At 38.5% G+C, this 23,349-nt stretch overlaps 1 protein-coding gene across 1 annotated transcript in view; it reads right to left on the minus strand.

Annotated features, from left to right (window-relative positions):
- Positions 1 to 23,349, minus strand: part of tdrd9 (tudor domain containing 9) — a 67,342-nt gene that overhangs the window by 25,388 nt on the left and 18,605 nt on the right. Inside the window, 12 exon segments of the mRNA XM_052017528.1 lie at positions 257 to 373; positions 10,000 to 10,053; positions 11,341 to 11,385; positions 12,831 to 12,894; positions 14,524 to 14,587; positions 14,686 to 14,848; positions 15,027 to 15,158; positions 15,465 to 15,562; positions 16,744 to 16,848; positions 19,069 to 19,126; positions 21,108 to 21,192; positions 22,462 to 22,516. Of these exon segments, the coding sequence (XP_051873488.1) occupies positions 257 to 373; positions 10,000 to 10,053; positions 11,341 to 11,385; positions 12,831 to 12,894; positions 14,524 to 14,587; positions 14,686 to 14,848; positions 15,027 to 15,158; positions 15,465 to 15,562; positions 16,744 to 16,848; positions 19,069 to 19,126; positions 21,108 to 21,192; positions 22,462 to 22,516 (1,040 nt within the window).

Raw genomic sequence — 23,349 nt, forward strand, 5'->3', positions numbered from 1 at the left:
ACATAAAATTCTACCCAATGATGCATTAAACAGAGGATTGGTCTACACAGGAACATCGGCCATGCCTTGAAGGGACAGAATCTATTGTGTTCCTCAAGATCAATGATGCAAAGAGGCCAGAAGGAGCCAAGGGTGATAAGTCAGCGTGCAAGGACAGACTTGCTGATATAAACTGTGATCTAAATTTACTCATTTGTAAACAGTGCACTAAACTGAAAAATATTTTGTACAAACACATTCTCAATATAAGCAGTACCTGCAAAATGAACCTCTGCTTGTGCACATACTCTTCATTAGTACTTGCATGGGGTTGATCAACATACATATTAAAACGCCGTACCCGTTCTTTCAACTCCTCGTACAACTGTGCCACCTAAAATGCACACAAGCAACTTAAGAAAGAACTTTTGCAGGAATTCATGTTACATAGATACAGTAAAAGGGGAAGAGAGAGCACCTAGCCCTGAAAGTTCAAGTTCATTGAATCTCATGATACTTCCCCACTTTCCCAAGCTACCAAATTGAACCCACATGGTCTTGCCTCCATAACAATACCTGAAAGACAATTCCTGAGTAAATAGTCCAAGTCATTTGATCACTAATTAGAAGAGAGTCATCAAATTCTGGGTATCAGTTTTAAGACTTGTGTTTTAATGGCATTCCCCTCCCCACGCCTCAGTTATACATTTGGTGTTCAGTCCTGGGATACAGCTCTTAAGAACACTATACAGCTTCAGTTTTAAATCTATGATTTAGATTATGGGTCAACATTCTAATCATTAATTACTACTCTTAATTATGTTTAATGTTAAGATTCAGAATAAATTATAGTAAATGGATCTTAATCTGATACACTCCTGCTACCTCAAATAAGTAATCTCCTTGAAAGACAGCATTCCTTCCTTGAGCATTTTCCCTCAGGCATACCCAACATCCAAATTCATAATTTCTCCATTTTGACTAGGATAGTTATTAAACCCGAGTGCAGTTCGCCCAAAAAGGAAGTCAGATTTGCTTTTAAAATCAAATTCTTAATGCTTATAATTAACATTGGAATATAAAAAACACAAAAATAAGCAATAACAATAGAGAGAGTTAGGATGTAGGCAGGAACCACCATAAAGTTGCTGATAAATTTTCACAACTGAAAACCATACAATGTCTTTAGTTATGAAAAAAAATTAGAAACAAGTATTTAAATTTGCTCTGTAATTTGTTTCCTCACCTCACAATGACTACCTACAGCCTACTTTGTCCCTGCCTCTCTTGTTGAAGGCCTTGTTCATGCTTTTGTTAACTCGGAACACAAGTACTCCAGCTACCTCCTGACCTGCTCCCCATTTTCATCATAAGTTCTCAGAATGCATCCTGCTCTGCATCATTTGTCCTGCTTCTCCATGCTTGTTGTTCTACACTGGTTCCTGGTCCCCCAATATCTCCATTTAAAAGTTCTCATCTACCCGTTTAAATCCATTATTTTCTCTTTAGATTCTTCTTGCTCTGCAAGACTCCCAAAACACAACAGCCTCTGATACAACCACATCCCTTGTCAAACGTCTGTTAATTGGCAACTGTGTCTGCAGCCACCAAGCCTCTGGAATTCTCACAAGCTTCTCCATCTTTCTCCTTTAGAACCTCCCATAAAACACAATCAGTTCTCTCACGTGTTGAAGACAAAATGCAGTTGCAAGATATTCATTGTTGACCATGCTGAGAGGGTGTAAAGTGACTTTTGTATAATTCATAATCAGTCCCCTGGATGTTGTTGCAATATTCTCAATAAATGAACAATGTGGAGGTGAATGAAATAAATCTTCTGCCCCGTGCCGTTATACGAGTTATGAAATTTAACAGCAGGATCTGGTCAGTTGGTAAGACTAAGAGCTACTGTGTTCTTGAGCAAGAAAGAGATGGAAATCTGCAATGCCACACGTCTGGATTTTGGTGGATAAAATAATGGTCATTCTGGCTCAGTGGATAGCATTAGAGTCAGAGTACTACAGCACAGAAACAGGCCTTCCGGCCCATCTAGTCCATGCTGACCTGATCTTCTACCTAGTCCCATCTACCTGCACCCAGACCATATCCCTCCAAACTCCTCCCATCCATGTACCTAATAGAATCATAGAGTAGTACATTCTAGTTATTAAATCCGCAGGGTCTGGGGTCAAGTCCCATTCCAGAAACTAACAAAGATCTAGGTTACTCAAACATTGTGCTCAAGGGCTGCCACACTGTCAGGCGAGAAGAAGCCTAGTCTGCACTCTCCTATGGGTTTGAAAAAATTCCATGGGACCATTTCCAAGAAACACAATGAATTTCTCCCTGGTGCCAATATCCATCATTTGAGAAACATTTCAAAAAAATACTCCATTTACCATATAGTTGATGGTGGGATCTTGCTGTATGCAAATTCATTACCTTTTTCCCTACATCACCATAACTAGTGACTACACCCACACACTTTTGAATGTAATGTGTGTGGTCTTTGATCTTGCTGCCACGAGGCTAAGAGCTTGCTATCAAGGCCATGAAGCAGCTGGTGTGCACCAATGACCCATCTTTAAAAGAATTCACACACAGGCATCTTCCACTCCTCAAAACTGGAAGAGAAACAAGTCATGTTTGATTTTAAGGGACTGCCAGGTAGGAGAAGAATGTTAAGTTTCCTATCACTTGTTGATCTCCTTCAGCCTTTTCACTGGCTAGATTGTCATGAATTAAATACACACTGCTCCTCTCTTTCCAATGTCTAAAACTGCAGTTATCTCACCACCCTCTTCCAAATCATTTGGCAAGATCTCAAGCCAGTACTAGAGATTCTGAATAAAACTTCAAGCAGTTAGCTATTTAACTGGTGCCCAAGAAGAGCGTGGTGACCTGCCTCAACGGCTACCATCTGTTAGAGCTTATATCAATCATAATGAAATGCTTTGAGAGGTTGGTTATGGCACGAATCAAATCCTGCCTCTGATGACCTGGATCTGCTCCAATTTGCCTACCGCCACAACAGGTCAACGGCAGATGAGATTTCTCTGGCTCTTCACTCTGCTCTGGACCATCTGGACAACAGGAACTCTTACATCAGGCTGCCATTCATCGACCACAGCTCAGCGTTCAACACAATCATCCCATCCAAACTCATCATCAAGCTTCCAGACCTGAGCCTCTGTACCTCCCTCTGCATCTGGATACTCCACTTCCTCATCGGCAGACCTCAATCAGCAAGGATTGGTAACAACATCCCCTCCTCGCTGATCATCAGCACAGGTATGCCTCAAGGCCGCATGCTTAGCCCCCTGCTCTACTCTCTATTGTGTGGCTAACCATAGCTCCAATGCCACCTTCAAATTCACCAATGACAATATCGTTGTTGGACGAATCGCAGCTGGCGATGAGTCAGCTTACCAGAATGAGATAGGACACCTGGTTGAGTGGTGCCGCAACAACCACCTCTCGCTCAACATCAGCAAAACTAAAGAGCTGATTGTTGATTTCAAGAAGGGGAAGGAGGGTGAACATGCGCCAGTCATCCTTGGGGGATCAGTGGTGGAGAGAGTCAGCAGCTTTAAATTCCTGGGCCTTAACATATTGGATGACCTGTCCAGGACCCAGCAAATAGAGGCAATCATAAGGAAAGCGCAATAGCACCTTTACTTTCTTAGGAGGTTTGGCTTGTCACCAAACACTCTAACAAACTTCTAAAGATGTACTGTTGAAAGTATCCTGACTGGTTGCATCATGATCTGGTACCGCAAGTAACTGCACTGTGTAATGAATTGACCTGTAAGATCGGTTTGTAAGACAAGTTTTTCACTGTACCTCGGTAAAAGTGACAATAATAAACCAATACCAATTCAGATGCGCAGGAATGCAAGAAGCTGCAGAGAGTAGTTGACTCTTCCCAATACATCACAGGCACATCCCTCTCCACCATCAGTAGTATCTACAGGAGGCACTGCCTTAAGGCAGCAACATCCATCAAAGATCCCCACTATCCGGGCCATGCCATCTTCTCGCAGCTACCATCACAAGCAGGAGGTACAGAAGCCTGAAGCCCCACACCACCAAGTTCAAGAACAGCTACTTCCCTTCAACCACTTGGTTCTTGAACCAACTGGCAAAACCCTAATCACTAGCAACACTACGACCACTTTGCACTAAAATGGACTTTGTTCTTTTTGTTCTAATTGTGTTCTTGTAAAAATTGTGCATTATTTATGGTTAATAATTTATGTTTGTTTTTCTTGTGAATGCTGCTTATGTGCCTGTGACACTGCTGCAAGCAAGTTTTTCATTGCACATGTACATACATGTACTTGTGCATATGATGTTAAATGATAATATCTGGAATTTCTGCACATTCTGTCAAGTGGAAGTTCCAGATTTATTGACAGGAGGGCAAAGTCTTGCATTCTAATTATTCTTAAGAATTAGTGGATTTAGATATTAAATTTATAATTAAATAATTTAGGTTTTTTAAAAAAATAAGTTCAATTTAGTAGCTTTTAACCATCTCTGAATGACAGAAATGCAAGAGAAATTACAAATTATTTATAGCTGTTAGTGCTGATGAAGCTGGGGATGGTGCTTTGCTGGTTGTAAAAGTTTTTAGAGCAGGGCTACCTTGCTGCTCTACTGGAACACTGAAACCATTCAGGCTGCTTTAGGTTAGGAAGGCATCCACACTAGGCGAGTACTGGTGTAAGGAGATTGTAAGTGACAATTCTGGGCAAGAGGACCTAATCAGAAAGAACTAGTCCAATAAAATTTACTTGGAAGAGAAAAATTAGAGATCTTCACAAATCCCAGGTGAACCTCATTTGCATCTTGTTAGTCTTCCATCCTTTGAAAAGGATACCAGATATTTTAAGTTTACACAGCAATTTTTCCAAGAACTTCAAAAGCTTTCCAAAATGTCTCTCTTAAAAAATACAAAGTGCAATCAGGTAGGATAGAAGCCAGCAGGCACCCGCTCACGAGGTAATCATTGTACAGATCCATCATATCATTGTTCCCAATAAATCAATTAGTATATAAGCTACCAATGTAGAGCTAATGGTTTTATCACCTTGTGGATTCTCTATTTTCTTTTCTTGTAATAAATTTATGAACGTGACCCTTTGTAATCAGAACATGTATATGGAACTAACTTGTCCAAACTTTCACAACTTTAATCACTAAAAACTTATTTCCTCACCCTTCTCTTTTTGGGAGAGGAAAGAATCATAGGCCTCGTCTTACAGCATTCCCTTTAAGCCAGCAACCCTTCTCAGTGCTCCTTCAAATATCTCCTTTTTCATGCAAAAAGACTAAACTTTTGTGTAGTATTCCAGGTGTGATCTCACCAGGGTCAAATTCAGCTTTTAAGCAGCATCCCTGGACTTGTATGTAATGTCCCTTGTTATCAACCTTCTCTTTGTTGCTCGCCTTTTTCCAAAAATATGAAAAAAATTGCACTGGTCCCCTTAGTGGCCTAACCTTAGAAGTGCAAACTTTCCTACATTCTTGTTTTGAACAATCCAGCACCTGCTCATTGAGGTCCAAGCTCATTTTACTGACCTTTAGAACTTCATTGATTTCACATTCACCTGACTTTCCCTGTAGACTATTAGTGTGACGTGTCAGTGGGGGAGTACTTTGGGACGAGTGACTACAGCTCTATTTGTTTTTACTTAGTTATAGGAAAGAACAGATCTGATTCACAAGTTAAAGTTTTAAATTAGGGGAGTGTTAGAGAGAAACCTGCAAAAATTGGCTTGAGTTGGTTGTTTGCAGGCAACGGGACATCTGGCAAGAGAGAGGCTTTTAAAAGTGAGATAACAAGAGTTCAAGGTCTGCATATTCCTATTAGAGTGAAAAACAAGGCTGGCAGGAACAGGGAACCCTGGATGACAACTGATACTAAGGCCCTAGCCAGGGAAAAGGAGGCAGCCTGGGTCAGGTACAGGCAGCTGGGATCAAGCAAATCCCTGGAGTAGTATGGGGAATCAGGAGTATATTTTAAGGAGGAAATCAGAAGGGCAAAAAGGGAGCAAGAGATAGCTTCAAGGAGAATCCAAAGAGATTTTAAGTATATTAAGGGGAAAAACAAAGACTAACTAAAGAGAGAATAGGGCCCCTCAAAGATCAAGGTGGACACCTATGTGTGGGGCCACAGGAGATGGGTAAGGTCCTCAATGACCATTTCTCCTCTGTTTTTACCATGGAGAAAGACATGAAGACTTAGAAACTTGAGATATTTGATGGGGATGTCTTGGGCATAGTCTGCATTACAGCAGAAGAGATGTAGGGCATCTTAAAACATATGAAGCTAGATAAATTTCCAGGGCCTGATCAGGTATATCTAAGAACACTGTGGGAAGCTAGAGAAAAAAATTGCAGGAGCCCTGGCTGATATAGATGCATCATCATTAGCTAAGCTGAGGCGCCAGACCATTGGAGGGTGGCTAATGTTGTGCCTTTATTTAAGAAAGGCTGCAAAGAAAAACCTGGGAACTATAGACTGTGAGGCTGACATCTGTGGAGGGCAAGTTACTTGAGGGGATGCCAACGGATAAGATATACATGCATTTGGAAAGGGTTGACTAGGGGTAGTCAGCATGGCTTTGTGCATGGGAAATCACGTCTCACGAATTTGACTGAGTGCTTTGAAGAAGTAACCAAGAAGATCAATGAGGGCAGGGTGGTAGACAATTTATATGGACTTCAGCAAGACCTTTGATAAGGTTCTGCATGGTAGGCTGCCAGGGAAAGTTAGATCAAATGGGATTCAGGGAGAGATAGCTAATCGGATAGACAATTGGCTCGATGGTAGGAAACAAAGGGTGATGGTGGAAGGTTTCTCAGACCGGAGGCCTGTGAGCGGTGGTGTGCCTCAGGGGTTGGTGCTAGGCCCTTTGCTATTTGTCATCTATATCAGCAAGTTGAATGACAATGTACAAGGTATGGTTAGCAAGTTTGCAGATGATACTAAGATAGGTGTCATAGACAGTGAAGATGGTTATCAGGGATTACAGAGGGATCTTGATCTGCTGGGTAAGTGGGCCAAGGAATAGCAAACAGGCACTAATTCAGGTAAGTGTGAGGTGTTGCATTTTGGAAAGACAAATTGGGGTAGGTCTTTCAGTGAATGGCATGGCCCTGGGGAGTGTTGTAGAACAGAGGGACCTAGGAGTACAAACACCTGGTTCCCTGAAAGTGGACAGGTTGGTGAAGGTGGCTTTTGGCCTTCATCGGTCAGGGCACTGAGTATAGAAATTGGGATATTATGTTGCAGTTGTACAAGGCATTGGTGAAACCACATTTGGAATACTGTATTCAGTTTTGGTCACCGTGCTATAGCGAAGATGCCATTAAGTTGGCAAGAATGCAGAAAAAATTTACAAAGATGTTGCCAGGATTCAAGTGACTGAGTTATAGAGGGAGGTTGAGTAGGCTAAGACTTTTGTTGGAGTGCAGGAAAATGAGGGGTGATCAAAATCATGAGGGGCATAGATAGGGTGAATACACAGTCTATTTCCCAGGGCTGGAGAGTCAAGAACTAGAGGGAATGGGTTTAAGGCGAGAGGGGAAAGATTTAATAGGAGTAACTTTTCCACCCAGAGGCTGGTCCATATGTGGAAAGAGCTACCAGAGGAAGTGGTTGAGGCAGGTACATGGATAGGGAAGGTTGAGAAGGATCTGGGCCAAATGCGGGCAAACAGGACGAGCTTAAATGGGCATCTTGGTCGGCATGAGCCAGTTGGACTGAAGGGCCTGTTTCCGTGTTTTATGACTCTATGATTATTAATGGTATTTGGTGTACAAGGAATACATAGCCAAGTGATATAAAAGCTACTGGCACTTTTGTGGAAGTGCTTAGTATTTTTCTTTGTGAAAAAACACATTTACTATGAGCATTGTTTTTAGTTCATATTCATTTTAATTTAATTTGCATCTCTGAAGGGTTTCAATATTTTCTTAACCTCTTCTCAGTACTACATTCCACTTCAACAGCCAAGTTAATCTCCATTTTATTAATAAAAACTTTTCAGAGAACTTTTTTTCTTCTCACTTCACCTTAGTCACCTACAAGAAACAGAATGGTGTCTCTTTAATTTTTTAGATTTCAGTCATTGATTTACACTCAGCAGATTCAGCCCTCAAGGCCAAATTCAATACTTGTCTGTCTCTTTACAACTCTCAATAAACTCATTTTTGAAACAATGGTTCATTTCCTTTACTACACTAAAGGATAATTTAAGCTTCACTCTGAATGCATTATGCTTTTGCAGCACCTTGAAATTCCTTGGTGGTCACAAATGTTAAATCCCTAACAATCTATCTGGAATAGGTTAAGGCCTTCCTACACATTTGTTTCCAATGGAGATGAACAGAGAGGAATATAATTGTCAGGCAATATCCTCCTATTTATTTTGATCTAGCCACCAAAGTTAATTTTCTATCTTATCATGGTTAGATTGTGTGGTCTGAGTAGTACTTTAAGGAAAGTCCTAATCACACAGATTTGGACTGAGCATTGGTTGTTATTCCACCCCACAATGTTTGAACAGGCTTTAGATCAAGCTAATTTATGAAGATGAACCACTTGGAATAGAGGACTGTACATGAAAATGCATCCTACTGCAAGTCACTGCTTTTGGGAAAAAAAAGATGTTTTTTACAAGTGCATTTGTTAACGTCAAGGAATTCTTAATTAACTGCAAAGTACATACAATTTTGCTTAGACCACAAGACAAAGGAGTAGAATCAGGCCATTCGGCCCATCGTCTGCTCTGCCATTTCAATCATGGCTGATTTATTTTTCTCTCTCAACCCCATTCTCCTGCCTTCTCCCCATAACTTTTGACACCCTTACTAATCAAGAACCTATCAACCTCAGCTTTAAATATACTCAATGACTTGGCCTCCACAGTCGTCTGTGGCAATGAATTCCACAGATTCACCACCCTCTGGCTAAAGAAATTACTCCTCGTCTCTGTTCTAAGGGGACGTCCTTCTATTCTGAGGCTGTACCCTCTAGTCCTAGACTCCCCCATGACTGGAAACATCCTCTCCAGGTCCATTCTATCCAGGCCTTTCAATATTCAATAAGTTTCAATGACATCCCCCCCATCCTTCTAAACTCCAGCGATTAGAGGCTCAGAGCCATCAAATGCTCCTCATACGTTAACCCCTTTGTTCCTGGGATCATTCTTGTAAACCTCCTCTGGACTCTCTCCAATGCCAACACACCCCTCCTTAGATATGGGGCCCAAAACTGCTTACAATATTCCAAATGTGGTCTGACCAATGCCTTATAAAGCCTCAGCATTATATCCTTGCTTTTATATTCTAGTCCTTTTGAAATGAATGTTAACATTGCATTTGCCTTCCTTACTACCGATTCAACCTGCAGGTTAACCTTTAGGGAATCCTGCACTAGGACTCCCAAGTCCCTTATGCTACAAGTTTTTACAACTTTTTTTTGGATTAGATTGGAAGGGTGGCAAATCCATGGAGTAATTTTGTCCAGAGATTTAAATGCCTGGAAGACCTTAAGATCAAGAGTAGTCTACTGCCTTGATGTTTCGTCACCTTGGATGAACATACAGTTTCCTACAGTGAAGCAGACGACTTTCATAATCAATTTAAAATCCCGGAAAAGTTTTCCTGTTGGAACGCTAGAGCAATTTTCTTGCTTTTTCCACTATTTTCAGAAAAATGCACAAGGAGGAAAGACAATTCCCCTTTTACTCCAATTTCTATAATCAGATATCCAATCCATGGTCGTAATGTCAGAAGTGACCTGCCAGTATATAACAAAATTCAAGTGTTCATTCTGCTAAAAAGACTTTCAGGAAGTTAGGGAAACTTACAGTTGAGATCAGGAGATATGAATGGCCCCTTGAATCAGAAATGGACCCCTGGTTCTCAGTAGAAGAACAGAGCTACACGATTAATAGCAAATGATCCCGCATAAACATATTACAATCTAATGATACAAAATAAACTCACCTCTTTTATTCTTTTTATCTGGATGTAATTTGATTTTCCCCACTCCAACTCAGCCTGTGTTACATCAACAAGTTAAAATTTATTGACATGATACACAATCTATAAAGACAGTATTTAACATTATGTAATGTATCAAATATGGATTATGGATAGGAATTGAAAATACAAAGCTGCAATTAAATTAATAGGGCCGAGAATTTTGCTGGAAGAGCAGAAACTGTATCTGGACCATCGTCAAAATAAGTTCTTAAGACTAAACTGTATAGAATATTTAAAAAAAGCACTGTCAAGATTAATGAAGTACACATTTGAAAATTACCACTACTGAGATTTTAGAAACAAAAATATCAGAAAAGTACATTACAATGGAACAAGAATGATTAAGTCTGTGCAAATCCTATGTAGTTTTTGCTTGTTTGCTGTGTTTTCAGCTACATATTTTAAAAAATTCCATTTCCATCAAATCTGCCCTAGCCTTCAATTGTGAGCTGAATGGATGACAAAGGGACTGCGTAAAACATTTCCTCTGACTTAGGTTGTTGCAGGAATGAAAATTCTGAGGGTTTATCCTTCAAATGCAGCAGGCATGAGGTCATTCTAGAGAGAAAAAAAATCTAAAATGTTAGTTAACTAGTAAAGGAGGACATCCAATGGTTTGGCTCAGGAAGAAATTTGTATTTGACTGCATTACAATGATTGTACTGCTCCCAATGGAGGAGACTGTGCAGTAGCACATTATGTAGATAGTATATACTACATCCAGAGTATGGATATCCATCCTTCAAAAGATAGATCAAGAAGCAGAGTATATCCATTTTGATAGCACTTCACTGTGGTTTTATCTATCTAGGTACACAACAAGTGTTCTATCATGGACACGACTTCACCTTTAACGATAGAATGATTTTGGGGATATCTAAACAAGCCCTCAGCACAGAGTGCTTAGTATTTACATTATTAATTGAATTCTATTGACAAGGAGCCGGGGGAAGGTTGGAGGCATAGTTGGCAACAGTGGTACCATTGAAGGTCAAGAAGAAGTGACCTTAATTACTGGAGACAGTCCTGCATAGCATTTCTGTGAATTGCATGTCACACTGTTCCATCAGCTCATGTTTGATTAGAAACCAGAATAAAAGGTGGTGGACCAAGCTAGTTCTAACTTATTTTTATTCATATAATTTAGGTTTTCAAATGCTCTAATTATTAGCAAATAAATATTTTAAAGCATCAATGCAGTCAGTCTTATAATTCACATAAGATGGAATGTAGTGCATTAATATAGATTGGCTTGAAAAGAAACAATTTGTAAAATACAAGAAAAAAAACAAGTACACCAACCCTGGGAAATCTGAGCTGTCCTTGTTCTCTGCAGATCCGCCATGCCTATGACAAAATTTAATATGAAAGGTTAATAAATTTGTAACCCAATCTTAAAATGGCCCACGCTGTAGAATGCTGAAGATGGATTCAGAAGGAATGATTGAGTTGGCCTCACTAATCAAGATTGTTTAAAAACTCAATCATAATTACCACTTTCTCAACTTTGTAAAATAAAGACACCATGGGAAAATGGCAAAGTCTAAAATGAATAGCCACATATTCAAGTACATGCACTTCTAGCAGAAATACTTAGTAGCAAGCAGGGTAATTGACTCAAACCAAGTTTCTCTGCTTTCCAACAGAGCAAAGTCTGCTCTGTTGCCACAGCTGTGATCAAATAACTCCATGCAGATGAAAGGGTCTAACCTGTGACTTTCTTAGTGTTCAAAACAGCTAAAAATAAGTTCTTAACTTAATTGAGATCAGGGATTGAGGGCTATGGGGATCTGGCACAGCGTAGTAGTTTAGGCCCGAGGTAGATCAGTCATGGTCAAATTGAATGGGGGGGGGGGGGGGGGGGGGGGGCGCCTGAGAGGCCAAGAGGCCTATGCCTGCTCCTACTTTCTTCATTCTTGTCACAAGGTAGGTTTCTTAAATAATCTGGCTGTATTCACAATTACATTGAAATTGATATTATAGATGAGGTAAATTGACCTTTAGAAGTATTATGCTAAGTAAAAAGACAATAAATTTCTACCATATTCCATTCCACCAGTCATTTTCTTCTTTAAAAATATGAATATCCTCCTTGCAGTTCACCTCACCTCGTTTTGCATTATTTCAAATTTTCAGGATTCATTATCTTTTTTCCTTGTCCTATTTACACCACTCAGACATATTTTGTTATTGACTAGCTAACACCACCCTCCTTCACTCAGCACACCATTACCTTGTCACTCAAACCCTCCTGATCTCCATCCTACCATAAACATTCCCATTTTGTTCTCTCTACAACACCCCACCCTCTGCCCACATGCCCCAACATAGTTTCTCTGCAACTTAAAAACTGTTTTTATTTTCACAGATACTGCCTGACATGCTGTGCAATTCCAGAGTTTCTGCTTTTATTTCATATGTCTTGCATCTATATTATTTTACGAGTGGATGACTGGGTAATCCCCCAAGCAAGCCATAATAAATAACATTGATTTCATGCACACATAATTTTGTATGCAATTTTCCTCCATCTTCTGCATTTTTCTAGAGAAAGTACTCTGATTTTATTGGAGAAGGTTCTGTAATTTTAATTTCTTCTGCTCTTTAAAGCAAGTACATGGACTTCATTTGTTGTACAACAGACTTTGAATGCAAGTCATGTGATTTGCCCCACCTCCAATCCATTGCCCGATGCCGTGTTATTGATAAATCCTCGTTTTACTTTATTACATGAAGTTTTATGTAATGTACAGCAAGTTTGCACTTACAACAATTCAGCAGTTATTTATTACCTTGAATGCATTCACAAGCGCTATGCAATCACTTAATGTTCCATCTGAACACTCCATTTTATTCCTGCACAAACACAAATTATAATCAAAGCACTAAGATTCATGAGTAGAAGGCATTAATGTTCACAGTTAAACGCATTAAAAACCTTGCATCTGTGTGCACACAGTTGGCAATACTCTGCTGATTGTTCATACATTTTTGTCACTTCAACTTCATTTTCTGTTGTCAATTCCTAGTTCCACTTCCATGATGGAAAATGGCAGTGAAGATTTGACACAATTTACGCAACCTATGGTTGCAACCATACGCAAGGATATGCAACCAATTTACACAATGTCCTAAAATCTTCTCAAAACTGTTGCTAAGGTCTTTCCCAACTATCCACTTACCAAAAGTCTCTTTTTCTTAAAGAGTGACAAAACAATCAAATTTATCCCTTGAATTGTATATTGTCTTCTACTACAGTTGTTAAAGATTTTGCTCAAACACTTCCAGAAGTCTGAAAGTCAATATTTTGCCAAAGGCCAATTCATGGAGCTGAACATAGGTTTAAATTTAACTGTTGTGTTTCAAAATAAAGCTTTATCACCGAGAGAGAATGTACATCTATTTCATCAAGAAGAGATACGAAAGATGGTTTATATAAAAAAAAGAGGGAAGAATGAGAGAATGGAATTGTCAGACACATCTAGACTCCCAATTAATCGATGTATATAGTGGCTAATGGTTTGGACAATGTGGTTCAAATGCATTCAGTTACATTCTTTCCCAACTTGTCATGAATCATTATTTAACCATAAGAAATACAAAATCAAACTATTATATATAGGTGGCATAAAAAGCCATTGATTCAATTGTAAATATGGTGGATTAAGGAATTTGCACCTAGATTGAGGCATGTGATTAGAAGAGAGCAAATGGATCTATATGCTGACACACAGATGCATAAAATTATGAGGGGCTTAGATAGAGTAAAGAGGAAGGACCCATTTCCCTCAGTTCAAGAGTCAAAAACTAAAGGATACAAATTTAAAGTGGTTGGTAGAATGATTGGAGGAGAGATGAAAGACATTTTCAGCTAGAGGTGATGGGAGTGCAAAAGAGTGGTAGAGGCAGAAACCCTCAGTACTTTTAAAAAGCTGAATATGTACTTCCATCCCACCCAAGTCCCTTGAATTAAGGCAACCCCAGTCAATACTGGGGAAGTTAAAAGTCCCCCACTACTATAACCCTATTGCTCTTACACATTCCTGCAATTTACTTATACATCTGTTCTTTTAATTCTTGCTGATTATTGGGAGGCTGTTGATATAGCCCCCAGCAAAGAGACCAGCCCTCTCTCATTCCCCAGTTCTACCCATATGCCTCAATGGATGATCCTACCAGGATATCCCAACTCCTGTCATTAGTGGAACTGGAGATCAAGGATGCTAAAGGTGAGACTTGTGAGCATGAAGAGCATAGGGGTGGATATAGGGAACATGAAAAGTTCTTAAAAGAGGTTTGGCTTAGTGCAGCCTTCAACCATTCTAATGCACAGGCAGCCAAATGGATATTCTCAGTCTTAATACCAAAGATCATTAAGATTTTAGTACTGGGAATGGAAGGATGAGCATTTTATTAGGTTAACATTTTTCCATCTCTCCTCTTGTCCATCTCACTTCATTTTCTAAAACAAAAATTCAACTGTACCGGTATCCTTCAAGGTGCTGCTTATAAGGCATTGCAAAGAAGTTTTTCAGCGAAAGAGCAGCAGCTAGAAGAGAAAGTTAAAATTTACTTAGAGCGAGTCCCTGTAAAACGATTTGGATTTTGTTTAGCAACAGCACTCCATTTATTTTTCTGTATACTTACCAATAATAAGGCACTCTTCTAAACAGCCAAAAACATGTCCTAAAACTACAAGTTTTCCTAACTGGAGATCCACAGGCAAATATGCCAGCACTCTTCCTAAGAAAGTTAGATCTCCATCGTATGGGTTTTCTACTCCTTTCATTTCAACAGAAAGTGCTCCCACCTTAGTAAAGAAAAAGTCAAAACAGCTCAGTGTTTTTTTTGCCATATGAAGAAGTACCACAAGCAAATGGCAATTGTTTTCTATTAAAGCTAATCCTTAACATTGAAGCACTGGCATTTGATAAAGAGAGGAGAATTACTGCAAAGGATCAATTTTTGGAGACTGCTCAACTACTTACCTCTTTTAGTAGCAGGACTGTGCGTTCAATCTCTTTCAGATTAGGTGGAGATAGCGCAGAAGCTAACAAAGCTCTTGGTTCTCCCATATCCAGCAATTTTACTTTCAGTATAGTACTGCCTAATGGGCAACGCTGAGAAAAATTTAAAAACACATTTATGTTTTACTTATCAATAAGTCACTAGCATCGATAAATTTCTTTGCATTTAATAAATTTATAATGGAAATATCCACACGTACACCTGACAGGCATGAAATGCATTTGACACACTAATACGTAAAATCTTACTTTTTTAAAAAAATATAAATAATGTATGCTTGATCTATCCATACTATCCAGTATTCATCCAAGTAATAATGCATAAAGCAGTCTTATTTTTAAGTGAAAGCAGATTATGTAGCACCAAGTTCTTTTTCCCTTGGATAAAGGGATGTTTACCTGCATTTCTGGTATTGCATTATCAGGAATGCAGTGTGTCCAGAAATCACGTGTCACTAACCGATAGCAGTATCCTTTTGAAACACGACCAGCACGGCCTATTTAATGTATAAACAAAATTTGCTAAGAAAGAAAAAGGAGTATGTGGCAAATTCTCTTGACAAAATTCCAACAGTTCATTATTTGGATAATAACAAATTTCTTCAATTCCATACTGCAGAGGCACAATCATTTTTTGCCTTTGCTATATTGATTGGTCTTTCAAATGCTTCACTCTGCCTAGTTGCATAAACTTCAACCATCTGAAAAGCATTCATGATTCATTTAACAATAATATTTTCATGCAACATCCTACTGCTTAATTAGCCATTTATCTCACTTCATAATTGTGGGATCTTACCATGAACATTAGCTACCAAGTTTACAAAGACTAACTTTAAAAATAAAGAGTTAGCTGAAAATGTGCTTTGGGATGTCCTGAAAACATCTCCTTCTTGTCCTTGTGCCCATTCACAAGTCAAATCTTGCAATTTGGCCTCGTTGTACATATACTATACAATTTCTTTCTTTTCCCCTTGACGTAAATAATCCCTGAAAAATATGAATCGAAATATTTGAAAAGACTGTAAACCCACCAAATTATACATTTCCTTTGCACTTGTTTGTTTGTAATATGTAGGTGTTATTGAAGCTAGCATTTATTGTGCATGTCTAATTGCCATTCAGTTTGTGCCTTTTTGAACTGCTGCAGTCCTACTGATGAAAGTACTCCCACAGTGTTGCTGTAAAGGGAATTTAGACCCAGAGACAATAAAGAAATATTTCCAAGTGAGAATGTGAGATTTTAAGGAAAAGCTGCAGGTGGGATTGTTCCATGCACCCACTGTCATTGTGTTTCTTGGTGGTGGAGATTATTCTTTTGGGAGGTGCTGTTGAAATAGCCTCAGTCTGTAGCTGCAGTACATTTTGTAGATACAGCAGCACTGGTGTGTGGATGGAAAGATTGAACATTTGGACATGTGGATTTGCTACCAATCAAGTGGACCACTTTGTCCTAGATAGTGTCACCTTCCAGGGTTGCTGGAGCTGTACTCATGCAGCCACGTGGAGAATATTCACAGCATGCCCTGCAGATGGTGGAAAGGCTTTGGAGTCAGGATGAAAGTCATTTCCTGCAGGCTACTAGCCTCTGACCTGCACATAGCCGCAACATTATTGTAACTGGTTAAGTTTCTGGTCAAGAGACATTCAATAAATGCATAACTGCATTAATTCTTACCTTTCCTCTGATTACAACTCATCTTTGACGCCCAGCTCAAGCGAAGGCTTTGGTAGTTTGTGTCTTCATCACAAACCAGAATGCGAGTTAAACAAAAATCTACCACTAGCATTGTTAGAACAAGAAAAAGATATTTGTCACTTTTAGCTGACATGATTAATATTTCAAAATTAAATAAGGGTATTTTAAGGAACATCTTGTTCAAAACTGTGCTAATACAACACATTCTAATGACTTTTTATACATATGGATAGCTTGAATTAAAAATTAAGTTATGTGGTTATGACTAAAACCTGCTATAACTCTCTACTGCATCATACAAGAAGAATTAACAGCAGACAACCCCAATCAGAGTCATGAAGAAGAACTACATAAAAATCTACCCAGACTTCTCTGGCAACATGGCATGTTTATGTCTTTTTTTGCAGAAAGCTAAACATACTGCAGAAACACAGGTGACTAGGTCCTGGAGACATAACTAACATAGATGTTGGACTGAAATCCAAAATACATGGTTAACTGGGTGTAGGTGATGCTTTAATGCAAGTGAAACAAGTAGCAAGAAAGCAAAGGATTACGTTAGTACAATAATCTGAAAGATCCTTACACATCTATCCGGATGAATCCCATTCACAGATTTCTATGCACTTGAGACACTTCCCATTCAATTATGCTTAAGAATCACAAAACAAAATATACACTTGGTCCTTTGATAAAGAATACCTTAAATCCAGGGAGTTGAGGCAGGCCAAGATATAACCTACAAGGAAAATACTAAATCTTTGCTTCATACATAATTTGGTTTCTTGATGGCAAATGAACTACAATTCCTTCTTTGAAATGCTGTAAGTTCTGAACCACAAAATAAATTACTTGAAACTGTACACTACAAAAGGTAGTTTCATCATCGCCCTTCACAGTCCTGAGGTTGAAATTCTCCAAGATATTAATGTGATGTGCTTTCTAGTATTCCAAGATATGTCAAGCCATACTAATGTGCTTGGATCACCAACCACCATATCCACACCAGATAGATGGTGCAAGTTCTCATAGACAAGATGGAGGTACAAAGACCGCAGATGCTGGAATCTGGAGCAATGAACAATCTGCTGGATGAACTCAGCAGGTTAAGCAGCATATGTGGGTGGGGGGGGGGGGGTGTAATTTTTGATGTTTCGGGTCAAAACGCTGACAATTCTTTCCTCCCCACAGATGTTTTTCGACCCACTGAGTTCCTGCAGCAGATTATTTGCAACTGATAAACAAGACCTTCGGGTTATCCATGTTTCAGTTGCAAAAGTAAACATTTTTGTCTCTAGAGGTCCACAAGTCATTTCTTGTACAATTTCTCCTTCAAGAAAGGCTTGCTTCAAGTTTTCATCTTACCCACTGTTGGATGTTATATAGGTGGTGCAAATTCAAATTTTGGCTATGTACACTCATAGCCTCAAATAAGAACTTGGAAAAGCAAGATTAAATTATTTTTGAAAAATTACTAATTCTATTTTTGTGATTTGCCTTTGACTCTTCAATTAAATGTTCATGATTCGATGATAATAAAATGAAAACTTTCAACCTCTGTTAAAAAGTGTTTAGATGAACATTTTGAAAAGCCAAAACAGCAGATCATTAAATATATTCAAGAAGTTGGACATGTTCTTATGGCTAAAGGGATCAAGAAATATAGGGTGAAAGCAGGAACTGGATACCGAATTTGGATAATCAGCTATGGTCAGACTGAATGGTGCAGCAGGATCAAGGGGCTGAATGGCCTACTCTTGCTTCTATTTCCTATGTTATCATGTTTTTACAAATTACAAGGCCAAGCACAGAAAACTGAGGTGGGATTGACCTAGTCTATTTTTGGATGGCATGGGCACAGTGGGCTTTTTCCACCTCTGGCAAACTATAAACTCTAAGTATATGCCCCCTCAAGAGTTTTGAAATTCAAGTTGAGAACTGTTACATATGAATGTACACAATTAGGAGTAGGAATAGATCACCTGGCCCCAAAGATTGCTCTACCATTTAATGAGATCATGGCAGATCCATTTCTGAACTCAACTCCACATTCTTTTCTACTTGCAGTAATGTTTCATTCCCTTGCCCATCAGGAATCTATCAACTTCTGCCTTACAAATATTCAAAGGAATGCTACCACCACTCTTTGAAGAAGAGAGTTCCAAAGACTCAAGATGCTGAGGGAGAAAAAAATTGTGTCCTGTCTGTGTCTTAAATGAAGATCACCTTATTTTCAAATGATCCAAAATTTAGTCACAGCTAGCAAAATTCTATAATGATCAAGACATAATAATGAAGCCCTACCATATTTAACATCTGGAACCGTGACAGAGCTTTCAGCAATACTTGTTGACAAAATAATCTGTTTAGAATAGAAAAATTGAATAATGATCCAGTGCAAAATACACACAAATTAGAATTTCTTCATTTCTACAACAATCTTATAGCATAATAAATGGCAAGAGCACCAGATCAAAAAGTAAGTTGTATCCATAGAAGCCTCAAGACTATGAACACCTGAGAGAATTGGGCAGGAAAGTAGTCTTCAGAATAGCACCAAAGACCTATCAATAACACCCGTGAATAAACCCAATGATGAGCATCTGCAGCCCTCCTTGGTAAGGAATTCCAAGATTTTACAGAATTCTAGATAAAGAAATTTCCATCTTGGCCCTAAATGAACAACCTTTCATCCTGTAACTAACCACCATAGATCTAGCATCGCCAGCTAGAAAAAAGAGCCCCATTGGATCCACCCCATCAATTCCTCTTGTATGGGTTTCTCCAGAAATTAATTCTTCTGAACTCCAGTGAATATAAGCCCATTTCATTAAATTGCATCTCACAGCAAACTCCCCTATCCATGAAATCAATATAAAGAACCTACACAGAACTATTGATGAATAAGGTCAGAAAATTACAAGAAAACTGAATAGGTCAAGCAGCATCTGTGGAGAGTGAAATAAAATTTGTTTCAGGTCAATGACCCTTCACCAGAACTTTGCTTCTCTCACCACAGGTGCTGCCTGACCTGCTGAACATTCCCTGCGTTTTCTGTTTTATTTCACATTTCCTGTATCTGTAGTTTTTGATTTTCAATTAGTGAAGACAATATACCCCTTTTCAGATTATGGTCTCACCCAAGATTTGCCTATTGCAGGTTTAATATGAAAAGGAGGAAAGAAAATTAAAAGAACGTTAAGGTTCAAGGAAGGATTCCTGAACAAGGCCTTGACCCTGAATGCAGGGCTACTAAGAGTCAAGCAATTAAAAATGAGGATATGGAAGAGACAGAATTAGAGACTGGATTCTTCAGGGGAATGCGGGTGACCATGGAGATAGGGAGGGGACAAGGGAACTGACAAATTTTAAAACAAAAATGAGAGACGAATCAAGACATTTGTTAAATTGGAGCAAATGTGGATTAGCAAGTACAAGAGTAATGAGTTAATGAGACAGTGCCATTTAGGATACTGGCAGCTTAAGTTTATGAAGGGAGAATGTAGGAACTGAACCTTAATAATGAAGTCTGGAACCTGCAAATAATCACGTACTCGTGGACAGAGTTCTTGCAGTTTCTGAGCAAGCGAATTTCACTTCCTACCAAATTACAGTCAGAACAGATAGACCAAACTTTCCACTGCACAAAATCAATGCCATCATCCTTTAGGCAATGAACACCAGCATTATTTGCCAGAATTATCCAATGACCATTTATCTTGTACATCCAGCCATTAGACAATGGAACTTAAATATGACCAAATGCAAATACTTTGACGCTGGCCAGTTGGAAAACATGCATTTCAACTGAAAAGTCTAAGTGATTTGCAGTTACTAATTTAGTTTATCCACAGGCTAAGAAACAGCCAAATGTAGAAATTTGGACAATTAATTATGTGCTGCATAGTCTGCTTACCTTGTGCACCTTCATGCAAATCTACTTCTTCTTCTACAAGAAGTAGATGTCACCTACTCAATTTTCTTTCACTGAGGTACACAACTTAGAAACAATGAAATTTCCAATTTGCCTTAGGATTTTCCATAAAATAAACCTCCCTAATATGTATAGTACTTAATACAAGCATTGAATATATTGAAAATCTACTGTGCTCATCAGGTTTCTTTTAAGGTATACTGCACAAGACAACTACATTTCCTCAATTTGCAAAAGGGAACCTCCATTTAAAAGTAAACGGCACCCTATTAGTGAAGTAAAAGCTATCACGATGAGTAAATAATAGCTCAATGTTCAATGAATCATAAAGCCAAATACAATTTTAACAGAATTTTCTAATAGTCATTTTTTTTCCTGCAAATTTCAAAAAGCTCATCGTCACTCTCACCTTTCTGTAGCCCGGCACAGGGGTTAGGAACACATTACTTTGTTCTTCCAAGGTCACGCTCGAGTGCAGTGGATATACATGCAGCCTATAGTCAGAAAACTGTACTTTGAGAGTTTTACAGGTAAAAGAATGCATCTTAGGAAAACTTTACATCCTTTATTGTTGGAGGTGCACTTCTAAATTGAAGGAAAATTAGCATTCCAAGTTCTTTGGAACTTTGTAGTTTTACTTTACTAAAACAAGATTTTGCTATAAGAGTAACTATCTTACTAGATTGAAGCAGGAACCAGGAATGTAATTTACAATTTGCAAGCTTAGCTAAACTTTTAATGCTTGAAGAATTAGGAAAAAAATCTGACCAAGTTTCACAATATTTAAACCGCAGCTTATGGATACAGTAAAGGGTTATGGTAAAGAGTAACTGATGCAATTGACGCCTGTGAAGCAAACAAAAGTAAAATGTACCAAATGGACTCTCACCAAACTGAAAATTTATGATTTACCGATCTACTCTCAATGTAGGGGAATAAATTACGCATTTTTCAAGTTACATTTCCAACTATTTTGTTAACTGTCAGTGTACCGTACATGATTTTAAAAAAGTTAGATGTATAGTTGCTATGATACCAACATTGTTATTATTCAAAACTTCTATCAGAGTGACACCTACAGACATACTATATACTGCAGAAAAACGCTAAATTATAATACACTGACAATTTCTGAAGGGACAATAAAAGGAAAAATAAAATTCTTTAATTATATTTTATTCAAAACATGCTTTAAGTAGTAAAAAAATTTACAAGAAATTTCTTAAAGAAAATTTACATCTATGAAATTGATCTCAGTTGTCTTACATCAATAGTAGACAATTGAGACCAACTTGACACTTGTTCAAAGACCCAGTAAGGGCACAATAAGCCAAACAATCTCCTTCTGTGCTGTAAGGTTCCATAACTCTGACTTTCCCAAATTGATAGGTGTAAAAACATTCCATGAAATCACTACAGCAATAAACCATTGAAGTGAGCCCAATAGCAATGTATACAAATAAACTAAAAATGCTGTCATGTTTCCCAATACTGGATTGTCTGTTGCCTACATGAAGAAATGGAACACATTAAGAGTTATACTAGTTTTAAATACCAGTAACTTGTACCATTAGCATTTTGACAAAAGTCTTGTGACTTACAGACACCTGCATTTTACATAAAGCCTCTAAAGCAGATAAATCTCTCATTTTTTAAAATTTAAAACAGCTATTGAGCAAGCAATATAGTCTCAAGACATCGTGAGATGATCTTCTTCCCTGATGCATGATAATGTAGAAATCAAATCACAAAAAATGCCTCACCTCTTTTGAACCATTGACGTAAGGACCTCATGCATGTAATTTATTTCCGCCAAACCTTAAGAAATGTTGGGATAGAGATGAAGAGGAAGATGACGAGTGGCCAGTGTAAGAGAGAATGTACATTAAGACAAGCTGTTATCTTTAAATTGTTCTTTCATTTTTTAATGTGTAAAATAGCAAAAACTAAGACAAATCGATGGCAATACACTGAGTAAGAATCTGGTATTTTAAAAACTTCAAATGATTAGAGGGCTGAGCCAAAGGTATTTCAATAATAATACTTAACAAGACAAATTTGTGATTAACATTAAAACAGGTAGTCGATAAGGTCCCTCATGGTGGGTTGATTCAGAAGATAAAGATGTATGAAATTCAGAACTGACTTGCCCATAGTGGACAGAGAGTAGGGGGTGCAAGGCTGTTACTTTAGCTGGAGGTCCGTGACCAGTGGTGTTCTGCAAAGATTGGGGCTGGGACCTCTGTTGTTTGATATATATATATATATCTATCTCTCTCTCTCTCTCTCTCTCTCTCTCAATGATTTGGATGTAAACGTAGATGGGTGGATTAGCAAGTTTGCAGATGACACCAAGACTGGCAGAGTTGTGGACAGTGTAAAGGACTATCAAAGAATACAACGGGATATAGATCAGTTACAGATATGAGCAGAGAAGTGGCAGACGGAACTTAATCAGGGCAAGTGTGAGGTGTTGCACTTTGGGAGGTCAAATGAAAGGAGAAAGTATACAGTTAATGGTAGGCCCCTTAATAGCATTGAGGTACAGAGGGATCTTGGGGCCCAGGTCCATAGTTCACTGAAAGTGACTACACGTGGATTTGGTGGTAAAAAAGGTGTATGGCATGCTTGCCTTCATTGGTAGGGGTGTA

This window comes from Pristis pectinata, chromosome 1 (assembly GCF_009764475.1).
Source record: "Pristis pectinata isolate sPriPec2 chromosome 1, sPriPec2.1.pri, whole genome shotgun sequence".
In the NCBI taxonomy this organism is placed as follows: domain Eukaryota; kingdom Metazoa; phylum Chordata; class Chondrichthyes; order Rhinopristiformes; family Pristidae; genus Pristis; species Pristis pectinata.